General features: G+C 39.5%; 2 protein-coding genes across 2 annotated transcripts in view; both read left to right on the plus strand.

The window, feature by feature from the left end:
- The first annotated feature begins 224 nt into the window (after positions 1-224).
- nipal3 (NIPA like domain containing 3) lies at positions 225-6123 on the plus strand. Its single transcript, XM_053335664.1, has 11 exons — positions 225-433; positions 774-842; positions 1250-1421; positions 1607-1666; positions 2177-2322; positions 3108-3204; positions 3358-3493; positions 3729-3817; positions 4042-4105; positions 4218-4312; positions 4595-6123. The coding sequence occupies exons 1-11, from the start codon at positions 362-364 to the stop codon at positions 4771-4773; spliced, it is 1179 nt and encodes a 392-aa protein (XP_053191639.1). The 5' UTR covers positions 225-361; the 3' UTR covers positions 4774-6123.
- A 995-nt stretch (positions 6124-7118) lies between these two features.
- Positions 7119-26186, plus strand: part of rcan3 (regulator of calcineurin 3) — a 36945-nt gene continuing 17877 nt past the window's right edge. Inside the window, exons 1-2 of the mRNA XM_053335644.1 lie at positions 7119-7238; positions 9036-9309. Coding sequence (XP_053191619.1) covers positions 9100-9309 — 210 coding nt within the window. The 5' untranslated portion in view covers positions 7119-7238; positions 9036-9099. The remainder of the gene's footprint in view (positions 7239-9035; positions 9310-26186) is intronic.

Here is a 26186-nt window from a genome sequence, read left to right on the forward strand (position 1 = left end):
AACCTTCTCAACCCTGAGAAACACAACATGTAACTACTTATAGTTACGTATCGCATTGTATTTAGTATTGTATGTCGTATTGTCATAAATAAAATGAATAATAATAATAAATGATATGGGGAAAAGAACCTTGCCGTTTTTCGGAGTCACGTGACTCAAGCGTCACATGTCATGTGCGTCACGCCGCACTCTGAAACAGGTGAACTTAATCCGGAAGTGAGATGCTTCGCGCACCGAGGATGGTGTCTTCCGCAGCGTAATGTCAGTCAAACAATACAAAAAATAAATGATAGATAGTTTAAGTCCAATTACAGACAAAGCGACAACATGAAATATCTTGTATGTGAGTGTCTGGCTGCTGATGTTAATTAATGAATCGCCTCTGAAGGCTAACAGGATGCACAACATCAGAGCTGTCGGAGGCTCCTACACGGTGAGGCACAGCACTTCACTTAGTTCACTTTTTAATCGTCGTTTCAGTTTATTATTATTTTTTCAAATGTTAAAACTACTTTAAGGACATTATTGTATGTGTATTTTATGTCTATCCACGTCAAAAAGTGTATTTAATAACAAAATACATGAGAATACAGCAGACTACGACAGTAAACAAAAGTGTCCTGAAGTACGATATGATAAGTGGCCACAGAGACGCAATGCTAATGGAAATACTCAACTGAAATCAATTTTTTGTTAAGTATACTATATAATTATTTATGCCAGTACCATGAATGAGTTTATTGAATGTAACAGACTGTTTCTTTCTTCTGTAGGACAATCTCATTGGGACTTTGCTTGCTATTTTTGGAAATGTACTTGTAAGCATCGCCTTAACTATTCAGGTAAAGAGGAACTTCTTCTATCACATAAATGCTGATATTTATATACTCTGGTGCCTGTTACCATATCCTTGATAATAAGGTATTAGCTCAAAGTAAAAGTACATTTATTAAGCCTTCTATATATCATTTAACCTCTTTATTGCTGTGCCTATTACGTCATTGCTCTGTGTCAGCATACATCATCTTCAGTAGGGCTACACTTCAATTGTTATATTAGCTATTAGCTTTCATACAAGCTTTTATGCATTCAATACTCTACCACCATGATACATTCGTTTTTCCCCTATTCCCCACTGTTGATTTATAATCTCTCAACTGCAAAACCATTTTGGCTTGTTTGTTTGGTTTAAGACTACTTTAAATGTTTGCAGTAGGTTTTCTGTTAATCTTCTGCCTTTCACCTGCAGAAACACAGCCACGTGACATTAGCAGGGACAAAAGACCCTCGTGCCTTCTACCGCACTAAAACCTGGTGGTGTGGTTTTCTGCTGACCTGTCTTGGGGAGGCTGCCAACTTTGTCTCTTATGCCTTTGCACCCCTCGCTCTCGTAGCTCCTCTTAATGCTGTGTCTGTCCTGGGTGAGTGTTTGTTTCACGTTCCATGATATATTACAAGTAATGTATGAACATAAATATTCAGCAAACCAAAAAAGTTTCACTCTGAAATAGCCTTTAAAATATGTATTGGCGGTATCAAACTTGTACATCAAATAAATGAAAAGTAAAGTTTTTATTAACATTTTGCATCATGCTTTGTTTTTCAGCAAGCTCAATTTTGGGCCTCATTTTTCTGCGTGAGAAATCTAAGCCAAAGGACTTCATAAGTAAGTTCAACATAAGTAAAAAGGGATTCTGCATGTATCTGCCAGCAATATGCAGCTGAATCAGGTGCTACTCAGATAAGGCACAGTACATTTTAGAAGGAAAAACTGTTTTATAGTGCCAACTGTAAACTATTAAAAGCTGCAAATCAATCAAATAGTTTTGCATGTGTGTTTGCCTGAAGATGCTGTTGCAGGGGAACTGTCACTGACACTCACAAGCAAATGATACTGAACGTATGCCATTATATGCAAATTCCTAATCAGTCTTATGGCAGACTGTATTCTGCCTCTTTAGCAGTTATACAGTGACTGAAATTACATTTGAAAGTTTTGCCCATGTACAGGCCTTATTTTGTTGAAAACTAATGCTATAAGATTTTTAAAAAGTACAATTTGTTGTGTCGTAAAATAAAAAGTTTCCTTCTTCTATCATCTTCTGTTTAACATTTTAACACTTTTCCTACTACACAGAAACTGAATACATGTAATTGTTTTTGCGTGTTATTTCAGAGCACTATGGGCTGTCCTTCCTGGGCTGTATCCTTACCGTGGGAGGAACGTACCTCTTTGTGGCATTTGGACCAAACTCTCATGAAAAGCTGAAAGCAGAAAACATTGTGTCGCACATTGTAGGATGGCCGGTTCTCTTGTATCTGGTGAGGGATATTCATTTCATTTATAGAAGCTCAAGGCTGTAGACGCATTGGATTGAGTTGTTTCCAGTCTTCAAATCTACTGTACTTCCACTTTACACTGAGATACAAAACTATTGGTTTCAGGTGTGGCAGACAAATGTATGAATATCGCTAAATAGTATATTCAACTTATAAAAGTAACAGCATTTTGAAAAATCAAATTTCTGCTCACTTTACACCCATCATTCATGTTACACCAATATAACAACAAGGTTTGGCAGTTCTCATGTTAGACTGTCAAATGTGTTCAATTCAATCAGTGCTGATTTTTTAGGCTGTAGTGTGTAGTGTTGATCTGGAAATGCACCATGTGTTTGAGTCAGAGTTAGAAGTGGTCTATTTATGAGTGTTGTTTGACAAAATGTGTAGTTCACCTTCCATAATTGTAGTTTATACATGCCAGATGTTCAGGCAGTAGCTACTGTAATCACAATTATAATGACATCTGCAGAAGTGAGTCATGAAATATTATGTTAAATACCAACTACTAGTATGTGTCATCATTGTCTGAGAGTCACCATTTTTATGAATGTTGAAGGCACCACATTTTCACTCCCTGAATTTCTGGTGTCACAAATCATCTTTTAAAGTGGCAAGAAGTAAATGTCTGAATAATCATACATACAGTATGGCAAACACTAGACAAGTGCAACATTAATTATGCTATCGTTGAATCTGCTGTGATCCCTGTTTTGTCTGTTTGATATTAATTTGGTGTTTATTGTTGTTATCATCCTTATTGACAGCTACTGGAGATCATCATGTTCTGCCTGCTTTTATACTTCTACAAACAGAGTAGTGCTAACTACCTCGTTATTATTCTGCTGCTGGTTGCTCTACTGGGTGAGTTTTCAGTATGAAGGCCAATCATTTTCCTACCATCTTTAAATTGACCCTATTACTATAATTTATTGGACCACATGGTGCAATATAGGGGTTTTCTCCTAATGTTTTGAATGTTCTTTGATTAACTGTACTTTTGTGTTTGGTGTGCAGGCTCTGTCACAGTTATAACAGTGAAAGCAGTGTCCGGCATGTTGGTTCTCACCATTGAAGGCAACATGCAGCTCAACTACCCGATCTTCAGTGTCATGTTTGTGTGCATGGTGGCTTCAGTGATCTTCCAAGCCAGGTGAGTGTCTGGAATGCCAAAAACAAAGTATTTACTGCAGTTGACTGTTGAGTAGCAAAAAGTCATAATGACAACAACTAAAGATACATACACTGTCATAAAAGAGCTTTTATATATTAACCAGGCGGGGAGTTCCGGTCCTCTGAAATGAGGCCATTGCGGAAGTAACTTAGAGCTGCATTCTATCAAAAGGCCACCAATTCAATCACTGTTCTGTGTGTTACTGTCTTCTTAGATTTCTCTCCCAAGCTTGTAAGCTGTACAACTCCTCTCTGATCGCCAGTGTTAACTACATACTCTCCACTATCTTTGCTGTGACCGCTGGTGAGTTATGGGATTCTTTGCTTCAGGGGGGATTTTTTTGTGTAGTGACATGTAGTTGTCAGTCTAACTGGGATTAACAGGTATGTGCAGTACACTAGCCAGAACAGAAGAAAAGCAGCAGTGTTGTGGAGCCTGAGGAGGAGTGCTCATTTGCTCCTTTTACACACCTTTACAGTCACAACATGTTGGTCATCAAAGGTTTGTTTGTTGTTTGTTTTTTTCAGGTGCTGTGTTTTACTTGGAGTTTAAAAAGGAAGATATTCTTCACATCTGCTTGTATTTGCTGGGGTGAGTGACCATCAACCAGTGCAGTATTTATAATGCTATAGGCCAACTCTAAGTTACACAGAAAACAGACATCTGACAAAGGCTGTAACTGATTACTTTGTACCATGTGCAGATCTGCAGCCTGTTTCCTGGGCGTCTTCCTCATCACCAAAAACAGGAAGAGGACCAAGACCTTTGAACCTTATGTCACAATGAATATGTCTAACGGTTGGTATTAACTGCACATGAATAGAAAATACTTTTAGTTAGATTTAAAGCTACACTTGGCACATTTCTTTATCAGTAGAGATACGTATCTATTTAGTTTAACTCATTACCATGCACACCTTTGAGTGTCTCACCAAACTTACCTAGTGTACCCTTGAAACACTAGATACAAGGACTGTGAAACTAAATATTTTCTATGAGATTTTAACTCTGCAGTTGCTTATTTGAAGTTGTCAAGGAAGTGTGTACGGAAGTTAAACTACATGTCTTTTCTGTGATCAGGTGTCCCAACTATTCATGACAAGGGCCTGGTAGTTCAGCCAGACTTCAACGGTTCTTTCTCTTATGGTGCTCTGGTCAACAACGATGGAGTGGCTCCTGCTAATCTACCCGTCAACCTCGAACAACCGTCAGTCAGCTCCAGATCCATCGATCCATCTCATGACCTGAAGAAAGATTAGAACCAACCATTTCTATCTTTTTTTTCGTCTTCACTCCATTTTACTATAAACACAACTCAAGGACCTTGAAAGGCAAATATGGGTAGCTTCAGTTTTCTTTTCACATAAACACCAGTAAAGGAAGATTTCCTGACTTTCCAAACTCTCCAGCAAGTTGAAGGTGTCCATTGGGTGCTTTAATGTTCTCTTTACTCTGTCTTGCACACCTCTCTACATACCTTTTTTTTTTTTTACATCTCTAAACCAAAACGTAACCTGTAGAAGCTTTCCTATTTTCAGATGATGTCAGCTATATTCATTCCAAAAATTAACAGAAGTAACCGGAAACTGCTGGATGTCAGTGTTTGTAGAGGCCACGTGGATTCACAAACATGGCTGCAGAAATACAACAGCAGATACAGTGTTGTGCCTTGAAGCTTACTGCCCTGTGTTAGCTTTGAGATGTGAGGGCTGACCTCTATGACTGTTAAGCAATGCTGTTCCCATTTACTCTTAAATGGGAACATACAATGATGCGTTCTTCCATTTGTAAAGAGGATGGTCTAGTTACTCCTCAATTTCAGGTCATTATCAACAATATTATGTACATAATGTTGCTGTAGACTTTTCCAGAAGACTTGCCAATGAACATTTAAACTTTGAAGCTGTTTTAAATATCTGCCTGTCTTCTTTGAGAAGTTTTCACTCCACAGTCTTCTGCCTCATTCGTGGGATTGTATTAATACTTTTTTCCGATGTGACCAAACAATAGTTGCAATTGTTCTAATTTATTGTAATTTATTTATTACATTTGAAGTATGCTTTTAATGTGCCTTTTTAAAAGTAGCTTTACACTGGGTATACTACGTAAAGGCTGTACAAGTTAGGTTAGGTGAGGGAAAACCTTACTGCAGCAGTTCAGTTATCAATGGGAATTGGATCTGTAATAATGGTTTTGACAAAACATTTGCATTTTTGAGATTGCTCATATACTGTATAAGTAGAGAAAGTCTATTTGAGTCTAAATAGCTTTTTTTGCCTTAAAATAACTAAAAAATGATTCATTTGGGTTGTCCTTTAACTTAATGCCTTGGAGTTGATGGCAAATCAAGAAAAACTGAAAACATGCAGTTGATGTTGTTAAATGACCATGTTTAGTGTATTTCTGATGTAAATTGTTCATGCATTTATCAGAAGCTGGAAGATACAGCACTAAGTGAAATGTCTTTTAAGTGCTCTGGGATAAATACTCCATAATGAACTAAAGGTAAATTGGATATATTCCACTTCTGCATACAGTATGTGGCAATGTGTGTATACAGTGTTAATAAAGCAAAGTCTTGGCACAGTATGTAGTACGTGATTATTTTGGTTTGGCCCATGATTGTTTACTGAAGTGTGTTGTGTGTCAACATTTGCATCTCTTTGTGAACTATCTGAAACCAGTTTTGCTGGACTTCTAATGAAACCCGAATAGCCTTCGAAACACTGTTAAACACTCTGATAAACATTTAATGCACAACATTTTCTCAGCATCGTAGTTTTTAAAGCTTGTTATAGGTCTAATAGCCTACTGTAGTCTGTAGAAATGGTTTTCTCACAGAATAAAATGAGGTAAAAGATGAGGATGAAACCTGATTTTCTCTGTAATTCACACTGGTCTACAACAGAACAGCCATGTTGTTGGATCATTCTACAAAAAGGAAATCTTCCAGCTCTTTCTGATGAAAAGTAAAATCTACTTCACAAACTGCACACTCCAGCTCTCCATACAAGCTCTGTGACAGCAATGAGGAGGATTATTTTGGAAAATATCAAAAATAGCAACTATTAAACGACCATTTAATTTATTTGGGTGTATGTGAATGTTGTCACAATCCCATAATCATGTGTGCAGTCTGGTGCGTAAAAATGCTACTAAAACCAACAACCTGGCCCCTTTTTGAAACCGTATGACCTCATGTTGTCTGCAACAAGTACATTGAAATATTTTGTCCTGTAAAAGTGTGAGCAACAGGTGGACCCAGAAGTATGCACTGCTATCTATCAAACAAACATTAAACCATTAAAAAGGTCGTAACAGATGTAACTACGTCGTAATGTAGTACATGTGATTATTAATTGATCCACAGGCGGAGTGACACGGCTCAAACAAACCGATGCGTGCGCGTGCAGCAGGGCGTGCACTGTACCACTTCGCCGTTTAATCGCCACCAATCTTGACCCGGAGCATCCGCCCCTTTGCTACAACGTGATTGGTCGCTTCGAGGCTCCGCCGGCATTTCATTGGTCGCACCTGCAGGCCCTGACGCTGGAATAGGCTGCATCAAATAGTGTCCAGTAATCCAGCAACAACAAACAACAACGACGGCTCTGACATCAGCATTTGAAATATAACAGCAGCTGTAACAAATAAAGCTGAAAATTCTCCTTTTAGTCCTTTAAAAAAATGAGTTGTCGTGGCTACTTTCTGTGACGGCAGTGAGGTGAGTTTGAAAGTCATTTAACAGTATTTGAACCGAGAAGAAATACATTATAACATTAACTTCATTTCTAGGGTTTTCTAGTCGTGTGAGGGCTATGACTCAATGGAAACTTTCCTTTCACTATAGGCTGAAAATAGTATTTAGTTTTGCAGATGAAAAAAGTGCCTTCAAGGAGAGAATCTGTTGTCTATCATAAACGTGCCGCAATTTTCACAGGAGCCCTGTGCGTAATGTGTGGAGTTTCCTGCTTATGCAATGCAAATCTTTGATGTCACGATCCTCTCCGGCCATTTATACATCATACAGGACCTGTGATGTTATTGGTGCCACTGCCTTCGTGTGCTCCAGCTCCACGTCATTGTACAGGTTTAAATTTACTGCAGGCTTTATATCTATAATCATCAGCCACTCTGTTCTCTGAATATGAGTTTTACGACGTTAATGTGATGAACAAAAATACAAATGAAGCTTCATTTGGTTAAACTTGCCGCTAGATGTCACTCTATACACAGTACAGTATTGGAAATGTTGGCGTTACAGAAAATCAGACAATTAAATATGTTAGTTTCAGACTTGGCTTCATCATAATATTTTCTTTAATCATTACAAATTATGTAAGAACATAAGATCCCAATTTTAAAAGCAGCCCAACAAAGAACTTGTACTAATATATATTTAAAGGGGAAAGTTTGTTAGGAGACTGTTAAGTTAGTATAGATATTAAGCATTAGATAACTATGATATTTTTATTATTATGGATTAGTGACAGTTACTCTTTGGATTAATCGATTAATAGTTTGGTCTATGAAAAAAAAACAAGAAAAAAGGCAAGGTGGAGTCTTCCGGTATTTATGTTTATCTTTATTTCCAACATATAGCAATTAAGAAAAAACTATAACAAAAAAAGAATACAAGTAAAATGAACAGTAAACATGCACTACAAACTCTTAATAAACAGATACTCATAAACAACTTAAATACACAGTATAAATATGTCTGAATAGCAGTAGGAAGAAGTATACGCTTATAGTCCCACCCCTTCTTTATAACTTTAACAACTGATTCATTGTTTATCATCAATACAACTCACAACCAACTACCTCAATTCTATAATGTATAACCCAAATATTCACCAAGTGCCAATCAGATTTAAAAAAAAAAAAAAAAAAAAACATAACCAAAAGATATTCAATTTCTCTTTGTCATATATTTAACTTTTAAGATGCTGGAATGTGAGAATGTTGCTTGAAAAATGACTGAAAGATGAACCCATTATAAATTGTTTTTCTGTTGATCAACTGATCATTTCAGCTACAAAAGCACCTCTGCAAAATTGCAAGATAGTTCTCTAGTGACTTTGTACTGGGAGCAGCTGCTATATTTTCTCTTATAGTCACCAATGAGTGCCCTGATGTAATTGAAGCATTAACAGGTATTTTAAGCAGGGAAACTGACATAAAAGAAGGATCTAAACATGGTACTTGAAGCTTTTTTTCTCCTCTCTGTTTTCCAATTATTTCTTTTTTTACTTCATCTTTGCTCCTGTTGACATTTCTTCCTCATTGTGTGCTTTTTACTGCCGCTCACTCCTTAATCTTCATTCTTGCCCATCTTCCCGTTTCTCTTTTATCTCTCCTGCACCTTGTGTAGTATCATCCCTTGATTAACACCTTACTGCGGTCCTGAAATCTTCACGCACCAGTGTCTCACTATCACCTCATTTTCTCCACAAACATCCAGCCAGTATATTCCCCTTATCTGCCAGCGTCTAATCTCTTAACCTACCCTTCTCCCTAGTCGGATCTTTCCCAGCCTCTGTGGTCCCACTCCTGCCTGTGTGCAGCCTCCTAAAAGGCTCAAGATGCTGCGAGAGAGCTCCAAGGCTTGGAGCAATGGCTCAGAGGCCTACAGCAGCGATCCTGAGGAGGACGAGGAGGAGGAGGAGGACATGGTGTTTGGGGAGAATGATCAGGACGGCATGGTAGAGGAGATGATGGATCTGAGTGACCTCCCCACGGCTCTCTTTGCATGCAGCGTCCATGATGCCGTGTTCGAAGAGGACATGCACAGGGTGAGATGGAGCAAACTCACTTTATTCACACTATTTTTTTTGTCTGTGTGTGTGTGTGTGTGTGTGTGTGTGTGTGTCCGAGTCATCTTGCTAAATGTGTCAGCACGTCCAAGACTCAGAGCCCAGCAACACGTGCATGACGTAATCCACAGCTTTTGCTCCTGTCTGTCAAAGTCCAGTCACCATTTCAAGCTGCGCTGCTGATTGCTCAATGGCACAGGCATACACACACACGCACCTGATGCCGGCTGTTTATTTTCCAAGGAGGAGAGGATAACAATATGACTTGCACGGAATCGTGAGCCTTAATCCATGTGCCTGTGCATGTCATTCAATCATCACCCAATGTCTCATACATGCCCACTTATTCTTCTAGATGTGGCAACAGGAATCATACAAATGCATCAAATACAGTCACACTTATGCATAAACATCCTTGCAGCTGGTATGCTTCATATCTTCTTTACTCTCTTTGTATTTTGCCCATTCCAAGTCTATGCTTTTGTCTCTATTGTATCTTAAAGCTGTCCATCTAATCTTCCTCTTAACACTTTTCTCTCATCTTTATCTTTCTGATCACAATATACACACTTGCATGTTAACTTTCTTCTATTCTTTTAATATTTCCCTTCCCTTCTTTCTTTCTATCTTTCTTTCTTTCTTTCTTTCTTTCTTTTGTTCTGGAAACTTGATATCAAGAAGCAAAACGTTGTTTGTTGTCTTTCTGAGAGTTTATTCGGTCATCTGCAGATGGACTCTTTGCTGTCTCAAGTGTGAGATGGCATGAGTGAGCCCAGAGCAGAGGAAGCTGTCAGATTATATACAATACATTATCTTGTCAAAAAGGGTGAACTTGTTCTACCATCAGAACAATGTCAGCACAATAGGCACATCATAATATGGACAATCAGGACAGTGGTTAATCAGTAGATTATAACACACATGATGTACACTTAATCAGCAGGTTATGACATACACAGGTCATGTAGCATAAATGGTGCCATGGTCATCAGATTATGAAACACACATAATCTTAATACATCAATAATCTTATGACATAGTTACTCATTTGATACAGAGAAGATGAATAATAAGAATTCCCATTAAGACTCTCTCTCTCTCTCTCTCTCTCTCTCTCTCTCTCTCTCTCTCTCTCGCTCTCTCTCTATCTCTCGCGCTCTCTCGCGCTCTCTCTCTCTCTCTCTCTCTCCCCCCCCTCTCTCTCCCTCTCTCTCTCTCCCTCTCCTAAGTGTTTGTTATTTATCCTCTCTGTGTATATAAATGCAAAGCAGAGAGGCTAAATCTGGCACATACACAAAATCCCTTTAAATGAATCACTCCTGCTTTGTGAGTTTGCTGTTTGTATACCCATTGCTCCTAGCAGGATCAACCCCCCCTCCCCTCCTCACTCTTTTCGTTTTGCCTCCACACTTCATTACGATTCACACTCCAGCTTTTAAGTGGAAATGCCACCCACGCACCCTTCAGTCAGAGCATGTCAATAGATTGTTCTCCATATGGTTCAATTGAATGAGCCATGCTAAAAATAGAACTTTTGACATTTATTTAAACTTTCAAAATGAGGACAGGAAAGGGATGAGGTATGAAATATAAAAAGCCAGGTTGCTTGTGATATTTTCAAAGCACGAACGGGGACTTTATTAGGTTGTTTTTGGCTTGTAGCAGTACTGGTTGGATTTGTACACTCACATACACACACAGATTCATTAACTTATTTTAAATTGCAAAATTTCAGCATTTTCTTAACTGATAAAAACTTGACATCTCTAAACTCTACATCATCAGTGAAGAACAGGGACATGGCAACCTACATTTTTGTGTCTTTGGGCTCTTGGCTCTCTCCCAACACCGACGTTACCTTCTGTTTCTGTTCTCAAAGGCCTGCATGCAGGAGGATGTGCTGTTACAGTAATCACGCTGTGCTCCTTTAGAGAAGGAGGGAGGCACAGAGAGAGAGAGCGAGAGAGATGTGCCCTCATATTTATAAGACACTCTTAGCAGGCTCTAAAAGCATTTTCCTTTCTTCTGCATTAGTGCAAAGAAAGTAAAACCTAGTGGCACACTTTCTCTTTTATGTGCAGTATTTGTTTCCTTGACCAGCTTTTAGATATAATGGAGAGACGCTTTAAAAGTGTTTGTTTGGAAGTTCAGCTTTATTAGGGCTGTGCGATATGACAATATATATATTGTGCAACAATAGAAAAACATATATTGTTTCATATAATGCTCTATCATATATTTAGTTGTGATGCAAATTACACACTTTACAGCAATATTTTGTCTGTCCATCTTTCACATTTATAAATTACTCTTCTTGGAGTACTGACCAACTATTTATTCATTGAATTAAAATGTCAGGTATCATTATTGGGGTATGAAAATGACCTACATCAGGATGTAAGATCTTGGTCATATTGCCCAACCCTAATTCTTGTATTTATGACAGAGCTGCACTTTCATATTTTTAAACATCTGTCAGATCAGTTGCTCAAATGGCCATTATTTTTAATTCTTCGTTCTCCATTTGAATTAAGTCTAGTAGCCCATTTTGTACTTTGTCTCAAAAGGTCAAAAGTCTGAATGCATTTTGAACAGCAAGACTATTTCTCAAAGCCTTTTTTAAGGATTTTAGATTACCGTAATTAATTTGTTGTTCGTACCTTCTGGACCACTATCAATAAATATCAAAATGAAAACATGAGACTTGCTCACAATGAAAAGCACGTCAGCAAGTCTTTCCTGTTGAATTCTTTGGAAAAATGTCATACCAATACCATTACATCCTTCATTCTATTTTTCTTCCTGAACTGTATTTTTATACATATGATTAAGTTTTGTTTTTTTTTAGTCAAATGCCTTTCTCCATCATCTAAAGGTTGGTGGACTGTATAAACAGCAGGAACAATAATTGGAAGTAAGGGACTTTATCGTGTTCTATTTCAATGTTGTCTATAACCCAAAATAAACCAAAAGAACCTTTACCCACCCTGCAATTGTTACCCAAATTGAATTGTACTGAATCTGCATTGAGCTATATCAGATTTGACTTGTAAAGTGCTGAGTTGGATATAGCCCTGATTAGCTTCCTTAGCCTGATTTTCATCTCATTACATTGTGAATACGATTAACAGTACTGCACAGAGTGAACGCAGCTGCAGCCAGTGAGGCTTCTAATTTTGACACGATTCATTATCTATAGCACACTCAGCAAACAAGTGTGCACAAAGAGTGAGGGAGGTAGAGACAGAGGTAAACGAGGCAAAGTGGTTACTGTGCCTGTCAAGAGAAAGGTCAGAGAAGGCATCATAAGTGGTCCCTCATAGGGCCCAGTGTATATCAGGCCTAATCAGCACAGAGCAAAGCTTTCATCACTGCTGCTGCTGCTGTCAGATTGAGCTCTCCTCAATCCATAACCAGCACAATCAAGCAAGCGCCAGCTGCAAGCTTAACACAGCACCAGGGAAAATGTTTTATCTGACATGTAATCAAAACCAAACAAAATGTTTTTAAGTTGGTGGTCTACATTGATGCAGGGTGATGCTAAATAATTGTTTTCAACTTGAAGCTGCACTAATCAGTATTTTTTTATATATTAAGAGTGAGTCAAATTGTCAAGTGCAATGTGAAAGATGTCACTCGTAGTGTTGAAGCCACACAGAGTTATCACCCAACGTAGGCCCTTATGAAGATAGGAGATAGGACAAGACCCCCCTGGAGTTTAGGCACTGGCGGTGGTAGAGTGGAGCCAGCAGGTGGTTGACGTCTTCCTCGATATGAAGCTACTGGTGGGGATGTGGAGGAGGTGGGTAGATGTGAAAGACAGAATAGCAGAGTTGAGTCATATGTAAAGAATGGCATCTAGAGGCATCCAATTGGCTTGAGGAATATGGGTAGAAATATTATTGGTCAGGTATGATGACATCAGAATTGTGAATGAAGGGATTTTGACAGCATGAGAAAACAGATGTTACGGAGAGAAATGGAAGGGGAGAGATAGCAGACATTCAGCTGTAGAGGAATAAAGTCAAAACACAGAGGTTCCTCCTTAAACTCTTGCCAAAGCTTCATTGCCCACTTTTTTTTGCTACATGCCCAGCACCAAATGATAGCTAGCAGGTAAACATAGTGGAGTATTTAGCAGCTAAAGAGCTAGATGTCTGCTTCAGGAGTTGATGGAGAGGTGAAGAACACATCACTCTAAATGAATGCAAATGTCGACCTTTGATTTCTGGATGTGTAAATTGGCAACTGTTTGCTAAGACATATTTATATAAGCGGATAATATGTCAATGGTGTGTTCACAGCTTGTTCTGCTGCCCCCAAGTGACCAAAAATATTAAGACTGCTTTCAAGGTTTGGCTTACCCAAATTACAAAAAACATATTTTCTCTCTTATCTATGCAGATTATAGTTTTGGTTTTACGTCTGTTTTTGAGATTTCTGCCTCTACATCATTAGAGTTGAATGTCATTTGTTTGTGTCGCCCACAGCATTGAAAACTTACATTTATAAAATTCACCAGTAGGGTTGTGTATCTTGAAATTCCTCCGATGACAATAATGCCTAAGTTTTTAAAGAGATCACCAAGCACAAAAAGAATATCTATTCTATCTGCATGGCTAGGTACTACTACTGTAGAGGAGAGAAAATATGTTCCTCTATTTGGGCCAGCCAACCCTTTAATGATATGCACATTGGTTTCCCAGTCCCAACAATACCAGCAGCAATGGATAACTTTCTCTATCTTTGCTGCAGAAGTGCTGCAAGGATTTTTCAAACAGTTCCACTTAAGGATGCATTAGCAGTGTAGCAGTAATAGAATACTGTAAGTATGTGAAAAGTTGAGCTGCTCTGATGGACCCACTTCAGTCTAATGTGTGTATATATATATATATAGTTCGGTGTGTGTGTGTGTGTGTTTTTTATATATATGTGTATATATATAATGTGTGTGTGTGTTTTTGTCAAAGTACAACAACGCCAACTCAGAGTGGAGCAATGAAACCCATCAGGGACTAAAGATAGCATGATACAGGATGTGAAAAGGGAGATGTAAAGTGAGTGTCAGTGTGTGTGTGTGTGTGTGTCATCCGCACACACAATACATGTACATACAGTGTGCATGCAAGCGCGTTGTAGTGATATGTTTGTCAGACTACAGTCTATTTTTGGGCGTTGGTCTCGGGGGGGGTGAACATGAGGGAGAGGGTGCTTGGCAGGCTGAAGGTCAGACATGATGCAGTGCAGAGTGAGTGAGTGCCGCTGGCCTCTGCTCCTGCTGCGGCCTAAATATATTATTCTGGTACACTGACTGGGGTTGTCTCACTGACCTGGTGTGCTTGTTTTGCATCTATTTATCAAACTGAGGAAAGCATAGAGCAATTTCATTTTTGAGCAGACTGTATGTGCAACACAATTCAAACAGAAATTTCTAAATTATTGATTTTTATTGAGATTAAACCAATTTTTGCAAAGGTTAAACACATAAAGGTATTTTTGTGTGGGCAGAACTTTAAACAGGGAAGAGATAAAGTAACAGATAATATTAAGGGCCTGTACACCCATGGGAAAGCCACACATGTCATTTTAATAGTTTTGGTTGATTAGATCTTCTCTCATGACTGTGCTGTGAGCAGATGTGATTGACATCTGCTTGACTCTCCTGTTAGCCTTGTTGTGTGTGTTAGGGCAGGACAAATTGGTGTGATCACACTAGATTTTACCTGGTGAAATGTGCTCATGTGGTGTGTTGAAAAGCAGACAGGACATGAAGTGATACCGGTGTGATTGTAAGCCTAAATCGCAGTCTATTTAGCTAGCTGGCTGTGTGTGTGTTCTCATAATTTTGAGACCATTAGTTCTGTCAATAAACAACTGTGACAATGATGATTATTTAATGTGTTAAACAAACAAAAATGCCAAACAAAAGCAGCAAACCTCATATTCTCAAACATGAGGTTTGCTGCTTTTTCCTAATTTCATATCATTGCTGGAGTGCTACTGATAAGCACCTTGAATATATCACATTGGGCTAACTATTTTCTGCCATTTTATTATCATTAATCAAATCATAACTTTTTATTCACACTGTCTTGTCCCTCTTTTTTATATTCTTCAAAGTGGTTGATCCCAGAGTTGGCTCATGTTGCATTTTTGAATCCATTAATCATATCTGTACTCTGATATTAGATTAGAAAATACCTCTTGAACATATTAATTGTGTTTCAATTCAATTGCAATTTGGGCAAAATGCTTCCCACAGCTTAGTTTATTATGTCTTGCTGTGCTTTCTAAATCCCTAATCTATAAACATCTATCTACAAACATCTATTTAAAGGCATCATGATATTCCCTCCATGATGAAAATCATTTCACAGCAACAGTTTGATCTTTTTTTTCACTTGACAGTCATACAGTACCACTCCCACACCTTCAAATAAAGAGCTTCAGGGAAACACATTTTTGGCTCTTTAATGAATGATTATGATTTGGTTTTGTGCACAGTTGCCTCAGTAAAAGCATCAGCTCTTCTTGCCCCCCCACTCTTCCTCGCCTACTACACAGGGGCTGATTATGAAACTATAAGATTTAGGATGCTATGTAAGCCGCTGTGTCATTTGTTCTTGTGCGATTCTATTTAAATTAAGATTATTTTCTGGTTCAATCAGTCTAAAAAAAGAAGTGATGCCAAGACTCCTATGAATTGAGGCGTAACTGCAATCATATAATCCATAAAATTAGCTAAAATACCGCACAAGCAACAGCAAGTTTAGCTAAACTGACTGTGAGGGTTTATGAGAAGCAGTCAAGTGAAGAAGAAAGGGTTTCCTCTTCACAGAAAATCTGCTGCACTGCAAACAATCATGAATGTGTCTCTCCACTATTCATATTTTGGTTCATGTTTATTTCTGTTTTTCTTTAGATCTTTCATTTGTTCATTTCTCCATTGAGTGTGTTTCTCCCTGTTAGTTAAATGTGCAGTGTGTACAATTTTAGTGGCATCTAACAGCAGACTTGGCAGAAATTGAATATAATATTCACAAGTGTGTTTCAATTAGTATATAACTACCTGAAAATAAGAATCATGTTTTCATTAACTTAGAATGAGCCCTTGAGGGAGCGGGTCCTCTTCCACGGAGCCCCCCATTTTTCTACAGAAGCCCAGACTGGACAAACCAAACACTGGCTTTGGAGAGGGCCTTTTACATTTTTTATGAGTTTCACGGCGACTGCAGGTTCTCCTACACCCTTGGAAGAGGAGGAAGTATTCAGTTTGTTACATTCTGCAACTTCACCTCTAGATGCCACTAAATCCCACACACTGCCACACTGCACCTTTAAGCGAGTCTGTGTTTGCATCTCCCTCTCTCTCCCTCTCACTGTCTTCATCATGTTGCTTGTTGACGGTCTGTACCCATGATAGCGACGTCTGGGGGCCCATGTGGCCGTCTGTTCCTGTGATTTGTACAGTTTGAGCATCTGTTGCTTTGGTGGCTGCTCAGTTTTCTGAAACAGATCTGAAGCTATATCAAAAATCCTTCTTTTCTTTTTCATTTAGTTTGCTTATGGGCCAGCCTCATCCTTTTAAAGTTTGCCATCTCATCGCACCAGTTTGCCACTTAGGCTCCTCTCAGTTGCCATATGGATCCCATGGCTTTAAATTAGATCTGTTTGAAGAGAAAGAATAGAGAGCTCTCTCTATCCTCTGGTGAAGCATCTATCATCTCTTTCTCCCTCTTTGTTTGCCTGCCTCAGAAAATGGCACCCACTTCTCAGATTGCTATGTTGTCTTCGGAGCAGTGTGTTTATGTAGATCTGAAACCGCCTCGGGTCCTTTCTTTCTTTTCTGACCTTTTTTTTTTTTCTTTTGTATTTTTTGTTGTGTCTGGTATTCTAGCAGTAGCAATGGCTGAATGGGGGTTAGAGAGTCTGCCTAACCCATCCTAGGATTTGACCTGATTTCAAAGCAAAGTAATCAGCAGAACCATCGGCACGTGTCGCTCTGTGCTTCCTCTGTCCCCCTCCTCTCCCTCTCTCTCTGTCCTGCTCACACAGCTATGGCAGCTCATCTCTGCAGCTCCTAAGCTGCTGGACTGGGTTAAAACACTGAACAGCTGCTGGTGGCCCACCAGATGTGGGCTGTGAACCAGAAACATACTATACTCTTATATATCGGTGGCACTGTTTCTCAATGTGTACTGTACATAAAGCAGCCTTTTTGACAGGTATTTGTATTTGTTTTACAAATTAACATCATCAAAAGGTATTCCCAAAGTAGTTTCTGTGATATCCTATAGCAAGCATGTTTTTCCCATCATGCCCTATCTCTTTTTGGGGTTAACATACCTTTTTACAATTGATCAAATAATCATCTAGTCTATACAAATGTGAAAAATGCACATCATCATCAAATCACATCATCTCAGACCTCAATCTGACCTCTCTATAACTTTGGTAAGTAATATATTTTTACCAAAAAATAAAACCACCAAAAAGTACAAGATTCTCACATTTGAGAAGCAGTAACCAGAAAATGTTTTCCTAAAAAAAAAAAAAACGACAAACATTGTTGAAGTATTTGCACAAAAACTATTCTAGTGAATTATCCTGCTTATTAGCCAGTACATTTAGTTTAGTGATGAAAATAAATAATCGAGGAGAAAATATTTGGATCAGTGCATCCCTCTTCCAAAACTCATCTATTAATATGTGTTTCCATCTCACACGTTCTTTTAGTACAAATGATTGTACACATTTCCCGTGAGAACACCGTTTTTGTTAATAAGGCGAAATGAGTTGGAGTCAGAGTGGCCTTTGGGAGTTGTCTATCACTAATAATTAAAACTTGATTGCCAGAGGCCATGTACTGTAAATCTATATCTGTCAACATTTTTAACATCCAAATGACTAAATGCTGCAGCAGCCACATTCCCTCCTGCACATTTCATCCTGTCAGCTCGTCTGCACAATTCAAACCACCAGAGAAACAAACTTGGAAAGAGTGTTTATCAAGGCTACTCGTGTTTGTCATTTACAGTGGATGACTGGTGCCTGCTCGTCGTCAGGTATTCATGCCGTCTTTTGCACCTGACGACCCTTCTGCCTGCATCTCTTTCTGTGTCGGTTTTTCTATGTTCATTCACCCTCTCACTACTTGTGTTCCCTCTGTGTTCTCCTGTCTCTCTGTGCCTCTCTGTTCTCCACTCCTCTGTCTCACCTACACTCTTTAGATCTGTCTCTTTGCCCTGTAGACACTCTTTTATCCTCCCATCCCTCTGTCTCCCCCTGGCTCCCTGCGCCTGTACTTGGCTGCTTGCTTTATAAATAGCTTGGCCTAGATTACAGCAGCTGCATTGGCGCTGGCACTAGGGGTTGATTTGGCAGAGCTAAGTGAGGTAGCCTGGTATAACAAGGGCTTGGCAATGAAGAGATTGTGTGTGTGTGTGTGTGTGTGTGTGTGTGTGTGTGTGTGTGTGTGTGTGTGTGTGTGTGTGTGTGTGTGTGTGTGTGTGTGTGTGTGTGTCTGCATGCAGGTGTGTGAAGAACATGAGGACTATCCACATGCCTGCTGTGGCCATTCACCAGAGTCATTCCTTTCATTCTTCTGCTTTCACATCATACACATACAGACTAAGCTCATATCGCTTGTGTGTCTGTGTGGACTCATATTTGTCATATGTTTATGCATTTCTATTTTGAGTTATTGTAGTGAATACATATTTAGTAATGCTCTCTGTTAGTATGTGTATGTATGTAGGTGTTTGTGTGTGTGTGCATCCACGTGTGTGTGTTTCTGTTTGAATCCAGCGATGTGTTATAGCATAAATACAATATATATTTGATTGCAGATTTCAGTGTTTGTGTTTGCTGCTTTGTTTACCTCCTGTGTGTGCGCCTGCATTCACATACATGTGTGTGTTATGAGCATGCGTATATCAGGACACCGTGATGATCCACTGCCCTGATTTCCTCCCTCCTGCTCCTCTGCAGAGCTCCACTTCAGAATACAAATTCTGCTCGTCAGTGAGACTGAGACACAGCATCTCACCCTTTGAGCCTCTCTGCTTGCTCCTCTTCTCATCTCTTACAAAGTGCATCATGCATTTTAAGACTCTGCTGTAACTAGATTTTTACTCTTCAATTAACTGTGTGGCTCATCAGTGAATTCATACCGTATGCATAACATTACAATACATTTATTGTAAATGAAAAAACAGGAAAATGAAACACTAGAGAAGCATAGATTTTCTTAATCTAACCATCTGTTTGTATTTTTTAAAAACAGTTATTATAATTATATTTTTACTTGCATGTAATTATACATATTACATATATTTGATGGACTAAAACAGCATTTCAGAGGTGCTGGTAGGTGGATTTTGTGACTGTTACGCATATGATACAGACATGAGTAGTATTGATCTTCTCATCTTACTCTTGGCAAGAACGTAAATGTATTTCCCAAAATTTCAAAATATTCCTTTGTTTACTGTGTATTAATCTATTCCATAAATTAGACATTTGAAAAGAATAGCATCTCCTATTTTGAAATACTTGACATTAAAGTAAAACACCTACTGTTATGAGCATTTGTTTATACTTTACAACATGGAGTCTTGTTCAGGCCGTGCTTACTGTGAGATCTAACAGAGGGAATTGTGAATGAGGAGCGGAGAATTGAGAATGAGGAGGAGGAGGAGAACTGCAGAATGAGGCCAGAGAGGAAGAAAAGTGCTTCATCATCCACAGCGATCCATCCAACTTATCAGCAGTGACAAAGGGATCAGAACAGCACATCGACGCAGTGCTTTGATAACCAAAAAACATTAATCCAATGGGCTGTATGTTTATAGCTAATACTATACAGCATGAAAACATGACACTAGATCATTTTAGACTGGACCAGATTAAAGTGCATGTGAGGTTTTAGTTCAGCCAGGGTGGCTTCGAGGACCCTGGTTCAAATCACTGTGCACCAGCAAGCATCTCCTCTGCTGAAGTTTCTTTGAGCAAGACGTTGAATCTCTACATTAGATCCCAAAAAAAACAGTGTAAATTCAAAAGAAAAGGTGACACAGGCACGCTGCTTTATCTTGTGATTAATGAGCTGCGGGGGTGACTCTGAAATCATATCTAAACTTGTCATGTAACATCATCTGTGTCGCCCGCTCTTACTACCGTGACACGAAAGAATGAAAGGGATTCGCTCCCAGCAGATGAGCGGGCTAACGATGCTGTCCTGGCTTATGGGCCAACATGCTATAGTGTCTGGTGTGTAGAGGCAGATTTTTTCCAGACTTGTGCGGGTGACTGACTGATGCTGTCTGGTTGAGGAATGTCACAGTCATCCTCACATATCTCACTCATGTTCTCCGTCTGCTCAGCATGGACAATGCCTGACACACACAGACATAAATAGCCCTTACCGCCTAGAGCCTTAATATTAATGGCTTATAGTGGACTTAGCTGTCTCAGTCAGCTTGGCAATTATTATTATGAAATGAAGGGAGGGAGCGAGAGAGAGATGATCTGAGTGATGGAAAGAAGACTTGGTTTGTTAGGATATTATGCAATGGCATAATGTCTATGGGATTTTTTTATGATCTGTCTTGAGCTGGAGTGGAAACTCACTGTATCATCGTAAAGAAAAAAAAGGAGCTGTAGCAGCAGTGGTGCAGTCCTCAGCTGCTGCTTTTATTGTGAGTGATAAAGAGACACGGTACAGTTAATCTCTCATCAACAAGTGAACACGAAAAGTACACTACAGCTCACTGAGAAGTTATTTTAAAGTTTTCATATGTTGGGTCTTAAATGAGATCAACAGAGTATCTGCATGGCCATTTTTTAACATTTAATGCCCAAATTAGGTGCCTATTTATTTTCTATCAATTGTACCATATCTATTAGCTGCATGTAGAGAGACACTGTACACATCAGCATGTTCACCATACACTGCAGCCATGAAATCGGTCTGTTATTCTTAAGCCAGCAAAGCCACAGATCATGTCAACTGAAGGCAGCTCTAACTCCGGAGCATGCAGCTGACAGGTTTGCTTATGCAATGTTGCATTGACGGGGTGGAAAAAGTGTTGCGGATGCCTACATTAGACAGTGAATGTTGACACCCAGTAATTTGAGCCCATTTACTGTATACAAATCAATATTTTATGAATGTTAATGTAACTGTTCAAATATAGCTCTTATATTATTGTAATTTGAATGATATCAGTGATCTAAAGCACTGAATCGTGTGTGTTGCTGGTACACAGATCACATGGGCACAAAAACAGGAACCTGTATAGTCTGATGCAGTGGTTTCCAACCTTTTATTTCTTGTGACCCCTTAATACAAAGCATCATCTACTTGTTTCACAAGGAATTTAAGACAGATTTTCCATTTTTCATTGGCTACTTTGAAGACTGAAGAAATACAGAAGAAACAATACAAAAATACACATACAATTATTCAAAAGGATTTAGATTTTCTTGTTTACGATCTCAGAAATGATCAAACAACACCTTAAATTCATCTCACAATATCCTGTGAGGGTCCAGAGTAGTAGGGAACCTCTACTCTAATGTAATCCAATAGACAACCCTTCTTTGACGTGACTGTGTCAGTGAGATGTTGGTTTAACTTGATGTTGATTTTTTTGAATATTAATTTTGCAACTTTGTCCACCTATCTCTACTTTTGCTTTCAAAATGGCCTCAACATCTCTTCAACACAGGCTGAACTGAAAAAAATCCATCAGCACAGTTATTGCAAGGCTGTTAAATGAGACTCGATGTGTGTCATACAGTGTAGATGTTCCTGTTTTTACGTCCAACCTCTATGGCACCTATTGTGTTCATTGTCAATACAGAAGAAAGACATCACCGCTAAATCACAGGCTGGCTCTCTGCTGGAATGCAGGGTTAATCAGGGACAGGGATGCTGCTGGTATGCCATGTAGCTATAGGTTGCCACAACACGCATTTTGTTTCTCCAACATCTCAGCAAACACAAAACACACCAACAAAAATATATAAGAAAAAAAAAAGCGGAATAAACCGGACCGTGAATTCTGCAGTGCCCGTGCCCGGTTCGTCGAGCACTGTAGTGGCGTAAAAACGACGAACGTGAGGATGGTAATGACGTCAATGTGAGGCAGAGGGGAGGGGGAGGACAGGAGAGAGTTTGTGCGGCTGCTGCAGCATCACTGTCAGCAGCGCGCCAGTGCAGTGAGGAGTCCAGCAACTCTACCAGCGCACACAAGACACCACAACAGTCCGCTGGACTTAACGTTGAGTTTGCGGAGGAAAAACAGATTCTGACTCTTTCTCTGCGACTAGATAAAGAGGGAAGAACTTCAACTCCATTTTGTTTTTTTTTTTCTCCCCCCCCAACCACGAAAGGGAATGCCATCGATAAATATGAAACTGGAGATGGTGACCATCATCGCCTGCGAAGTAGACACCGAGGTGTTTACGTCAGACAAAATGCAGGTACGGTTTTAGCACAAAACGCACGTTGCAACTAATCAGTAGGGTTTTGCCCTTGTGGTGTGGTTGTGCAGGAAGGTGCTCGGGACCGACTGCATGCTGCCCTGTACAAGTGCATGCATGTAGTGACGTTGAATGCAGCCCTATATCTCAGACGAGGATTTTTGTCAATGGGAGTCGCAGCTCGCCAAGACTCACGGCACAGTGATTGACGCTGGATGAATTGCAGAAATGGGTTAGATAAGAGAAAGAATGGCACAAGCATAAAACGATGCTTCATGCACCAATTGTTCTATCGTTTGGTTTTTAAGTTTTTACAGCACGAGTTTGTTGGGAGATGCTGCGCAACTTGAATGGGAGGGTGTGATGAATTTGATTGTCCATGCAAGGCACATGCAGTGGAAGAAGTGAGGCAGTTTTTAGACGCAGTGGCGGACAGACCCTCATTCTGCATCTCTGCTCTCTCCTCATCCCATCAGCATTGCAGGTGCGCTAGGTTAGATGATATATACTGTAAGAAAAAAGAGCTACAGCATACTACGTAAACATTTTGGAGAAATTTTATAGAAACGTCACATTATGCTAAAATATTGTATTAAATAAATAAAACTACTACAAATAAGGGTGGTGTTGATGCCATTGAACCTACAAATACAGTTGGCATAGGTAATGTGAAGGGTTTTTTCTTCTACGGTTTTACATTTTTAAAAAAATGAACACAATGTTCATTTAGGTCATAAACTTAGTACTGACTAACCAAAACACACCCTATAAAAGAATACAGATTAGTCTGAAAGGCAAGCACAGGAAGCCTATTTGATATGCAGCTTGTCAGTCACAGAGCAGGAAAGCAGTTGCACTTCATTGTGTTCAAAGTGAGCCTAGGATCCCTAACTTTGGCACTGTAAAGTGCCAGTTTGGGGGCTTAAAAGGCCACACAGATGGTCTACCAAAACTTGGCTCCCCCACTAAACCCTTTAGAAATTCCATGTCAGAATATATTCCCTCACTTGCTTGTCTGGTTTGACTCATCACCAAAGAGACGCAAAGAGATGCAGGAAGGGTAAGAGAGAGAGAGAGCGAGAGAGAGAAACACCAAGTTACAGTGCCACTCAGCAGTCTAACACCAGTGAGAACACCTCACCTTTGACCATGATCAGCATGTTTACAGACATCATATATATGCATAGTTCAACAAAAGCAGCCGGTGTAGACTGGGGATGGGTTTTTTTCTGTTGTGGAAACACAAAGAAACAATCAGATTTCTTTCTCTGTGCCAGTTACTCTTCCTTGCCAATGTGCTCTGGTGCGGTGAAGACTGAATTCAGCTGTTTCTCACAACTAATAGCAGCAGTTGCAGGTTTAAAGCATTGAGTCATCCCACACTCATCCCCCACAGCATCTTGATCATATTTTATATATTTATGTCTATCATTAACCTTACACTAGACACCCAATGTATATATGTGTGTATACTGTTCCTACAAAGGCATGATTTGCACGTAAGAACGGCATGTGCTTGTAATCTGATGTCACTGAAAAATGCTCACACAAACAATGCATGTTGAGCCACCCTGTGGTCAGTGTTTCCCCCTGTGAGCCAGGCAGCTGCTGTTCTATGTTTGCTTCCAACTCTCATTACACTTTCTAACCACTGCAAGGTGAAAGACACCAGTGTGTCACCCTGCAGTAGTGCTGTAATTATGTGGTTGTGGTTATATGTAAGATTTCCAAAGGCCTCAGATTGAAAGCAAATATACTGTGAAACCTCAGAGGTGTTGATTGTGCAGTGTTTCTGCTAAATCAAACTTCTAATACTCCTGATCATGACATAAAGCTAATGTCTCTAGTTGTGTTTTTCAATAGCAGATTTGGAACACACATGTCATTGTTTTGTCAGCTTTGTTAATGAAACTCGGTTAGCACTCTAAGATCAACCATCCTCTCCAGACAGGCTTGACACAGTCTCAGACAGGACAGTCTGATCAGAGTGTAGGCTTCACTAAAGCTCCCTGTCAACCAGCTCTTATCAGACAACCTTTCCCATACCCGTCCAAAGAAAAAGGGGGTCCGCACACAATTAAAAGAGCAGACAGAGGGTTGACTTTCGAATGGCACAAAGAACACCACTAATCCTGCTTTCTGGCTCACAGAGAATGATGGAGAGCGCTGGGGGAGAGGGCAGATTAAAGCTAGGGCACGTGGGGAACGGCTTCTGATTGAGCTCACCTCCCTGTCAGCCTGCTCTTGTTTTTGTTATCAGTCGACAAGATCTGAGCCCATCTTGAGGCTCCTGTTTTTATTAATATCCCTGACTCTGAAGATGAGAAGCAATAATCAGACTCCTGGTTTTTTACAAAGCACTTTGGGTGAACTAATATGTGGATTGCTGCTATTTATAGACACTTCAGGGAGAGATTAGGCAATGGCAGTGGTGCTTAAATGGGCGACATGAAGAAAATAAGTGAATGGTAGGCTTTTAATTAGAGGAGGAGGGTTTGTGAATGGGCTGTGGTGTTTCGGTGCCATTGTTTTGACACAGCTGAAATGGCTTGAATCTGGAAAGCCCACGCCTTGGCTCAATTCCTGCTGGTTACATCATTAATGAGCCAAACAGAGAGAGGCTGTAGACAGGACAGTTTATAATCATCATAATAATAATAATAATGGCAGAGCCTGTGGTAATGTACTGTACAGTAGGCTCTCACTCTAAAGTGCTGTGTGTCCATTTCGGAAAGAAACAAAAGGACTATTGTTGGGAGGTTTAGTGACAGCAGAGCTGTGGGTCGAGGCCAGACGCTGTAGTATGTGTCTGTTCGTCACAACACTATCATTACCTGGAAAATCTACCAGCATCAGCAGATGATAGCACAGGACACATGGTGAAGGTCATAGCATGTTGGCAGACCGGCTGTGAATGTATTACTGAACACAGAGTGTGACGCAAGCTTTTACAGTTACCTTGCATGCTTGATTTGATGCTGGCATTTACATAGAATCATTTATTTTGTTGCTTGTTAGTTTAAAGGTTGCCTATTTATTTGCTCTTTTTTATACATATAAATAAACAATCAGCCTGTCAACTTGTTCTTTCTCATGATAAAATGCCTCTCTGGCTTCAGCCGGTTACTAAATGAAATGTGTTTATTTTAATTAGGAAACATTTAACACATCAAGGTTTTTGCTTGGATACAGATTGGACATTACGGCCTGTTCTCACGTCATCATATATTTATTAAAATTAAACTCAATACCATATGGACTACATCACAAGACACAATTGACATTTATTTTCAACTTAAGCCTGCTTTCCCACACACAGAAAACTGTAGTAACACTGACACAGTCACACACTCCAACCACAACAGTGA

The sequence above is a fragment of the Scomber japonicus genome, chromosome 16 (genome assembly GCF_027409825.1).
Source record: "Scomber japonicus isolate fScoJap1 chromosome 16, fScoJap1.pri, whole genome shotgun sequence".
NCBI classification, from domain to species: Eukaryota; Metazoa; Chordata; class Actinopteri; order Scombriformes; family Scombridae; genus Scomber; species Scomber japonicus.

Excerpts from the sequence above, each read along its gene's own strand:
- nipal3 (XM_053335664.1), top strand. The coding sequence starts at position 362 with ATGTTAATTAATGAATCGCCTCTGAAGGCTAACAGGATGCACAACATC. Across the intron at positions 434-773 it reads CTGTCGGAGGCTCCTACACG|GACAATCTCATTGGGACTTT; the intron begins GTGAGGCACAGC and ends TTTCTTCTGTAG. Across the intron at positions 3,818-4,041 it reads TATCTTTGCTGTGACCGCTG|GTGCTGTGTTTTACTTGGAG; the intron begins GTGAGTTATGGG and ends TGTTTTTTTCAG.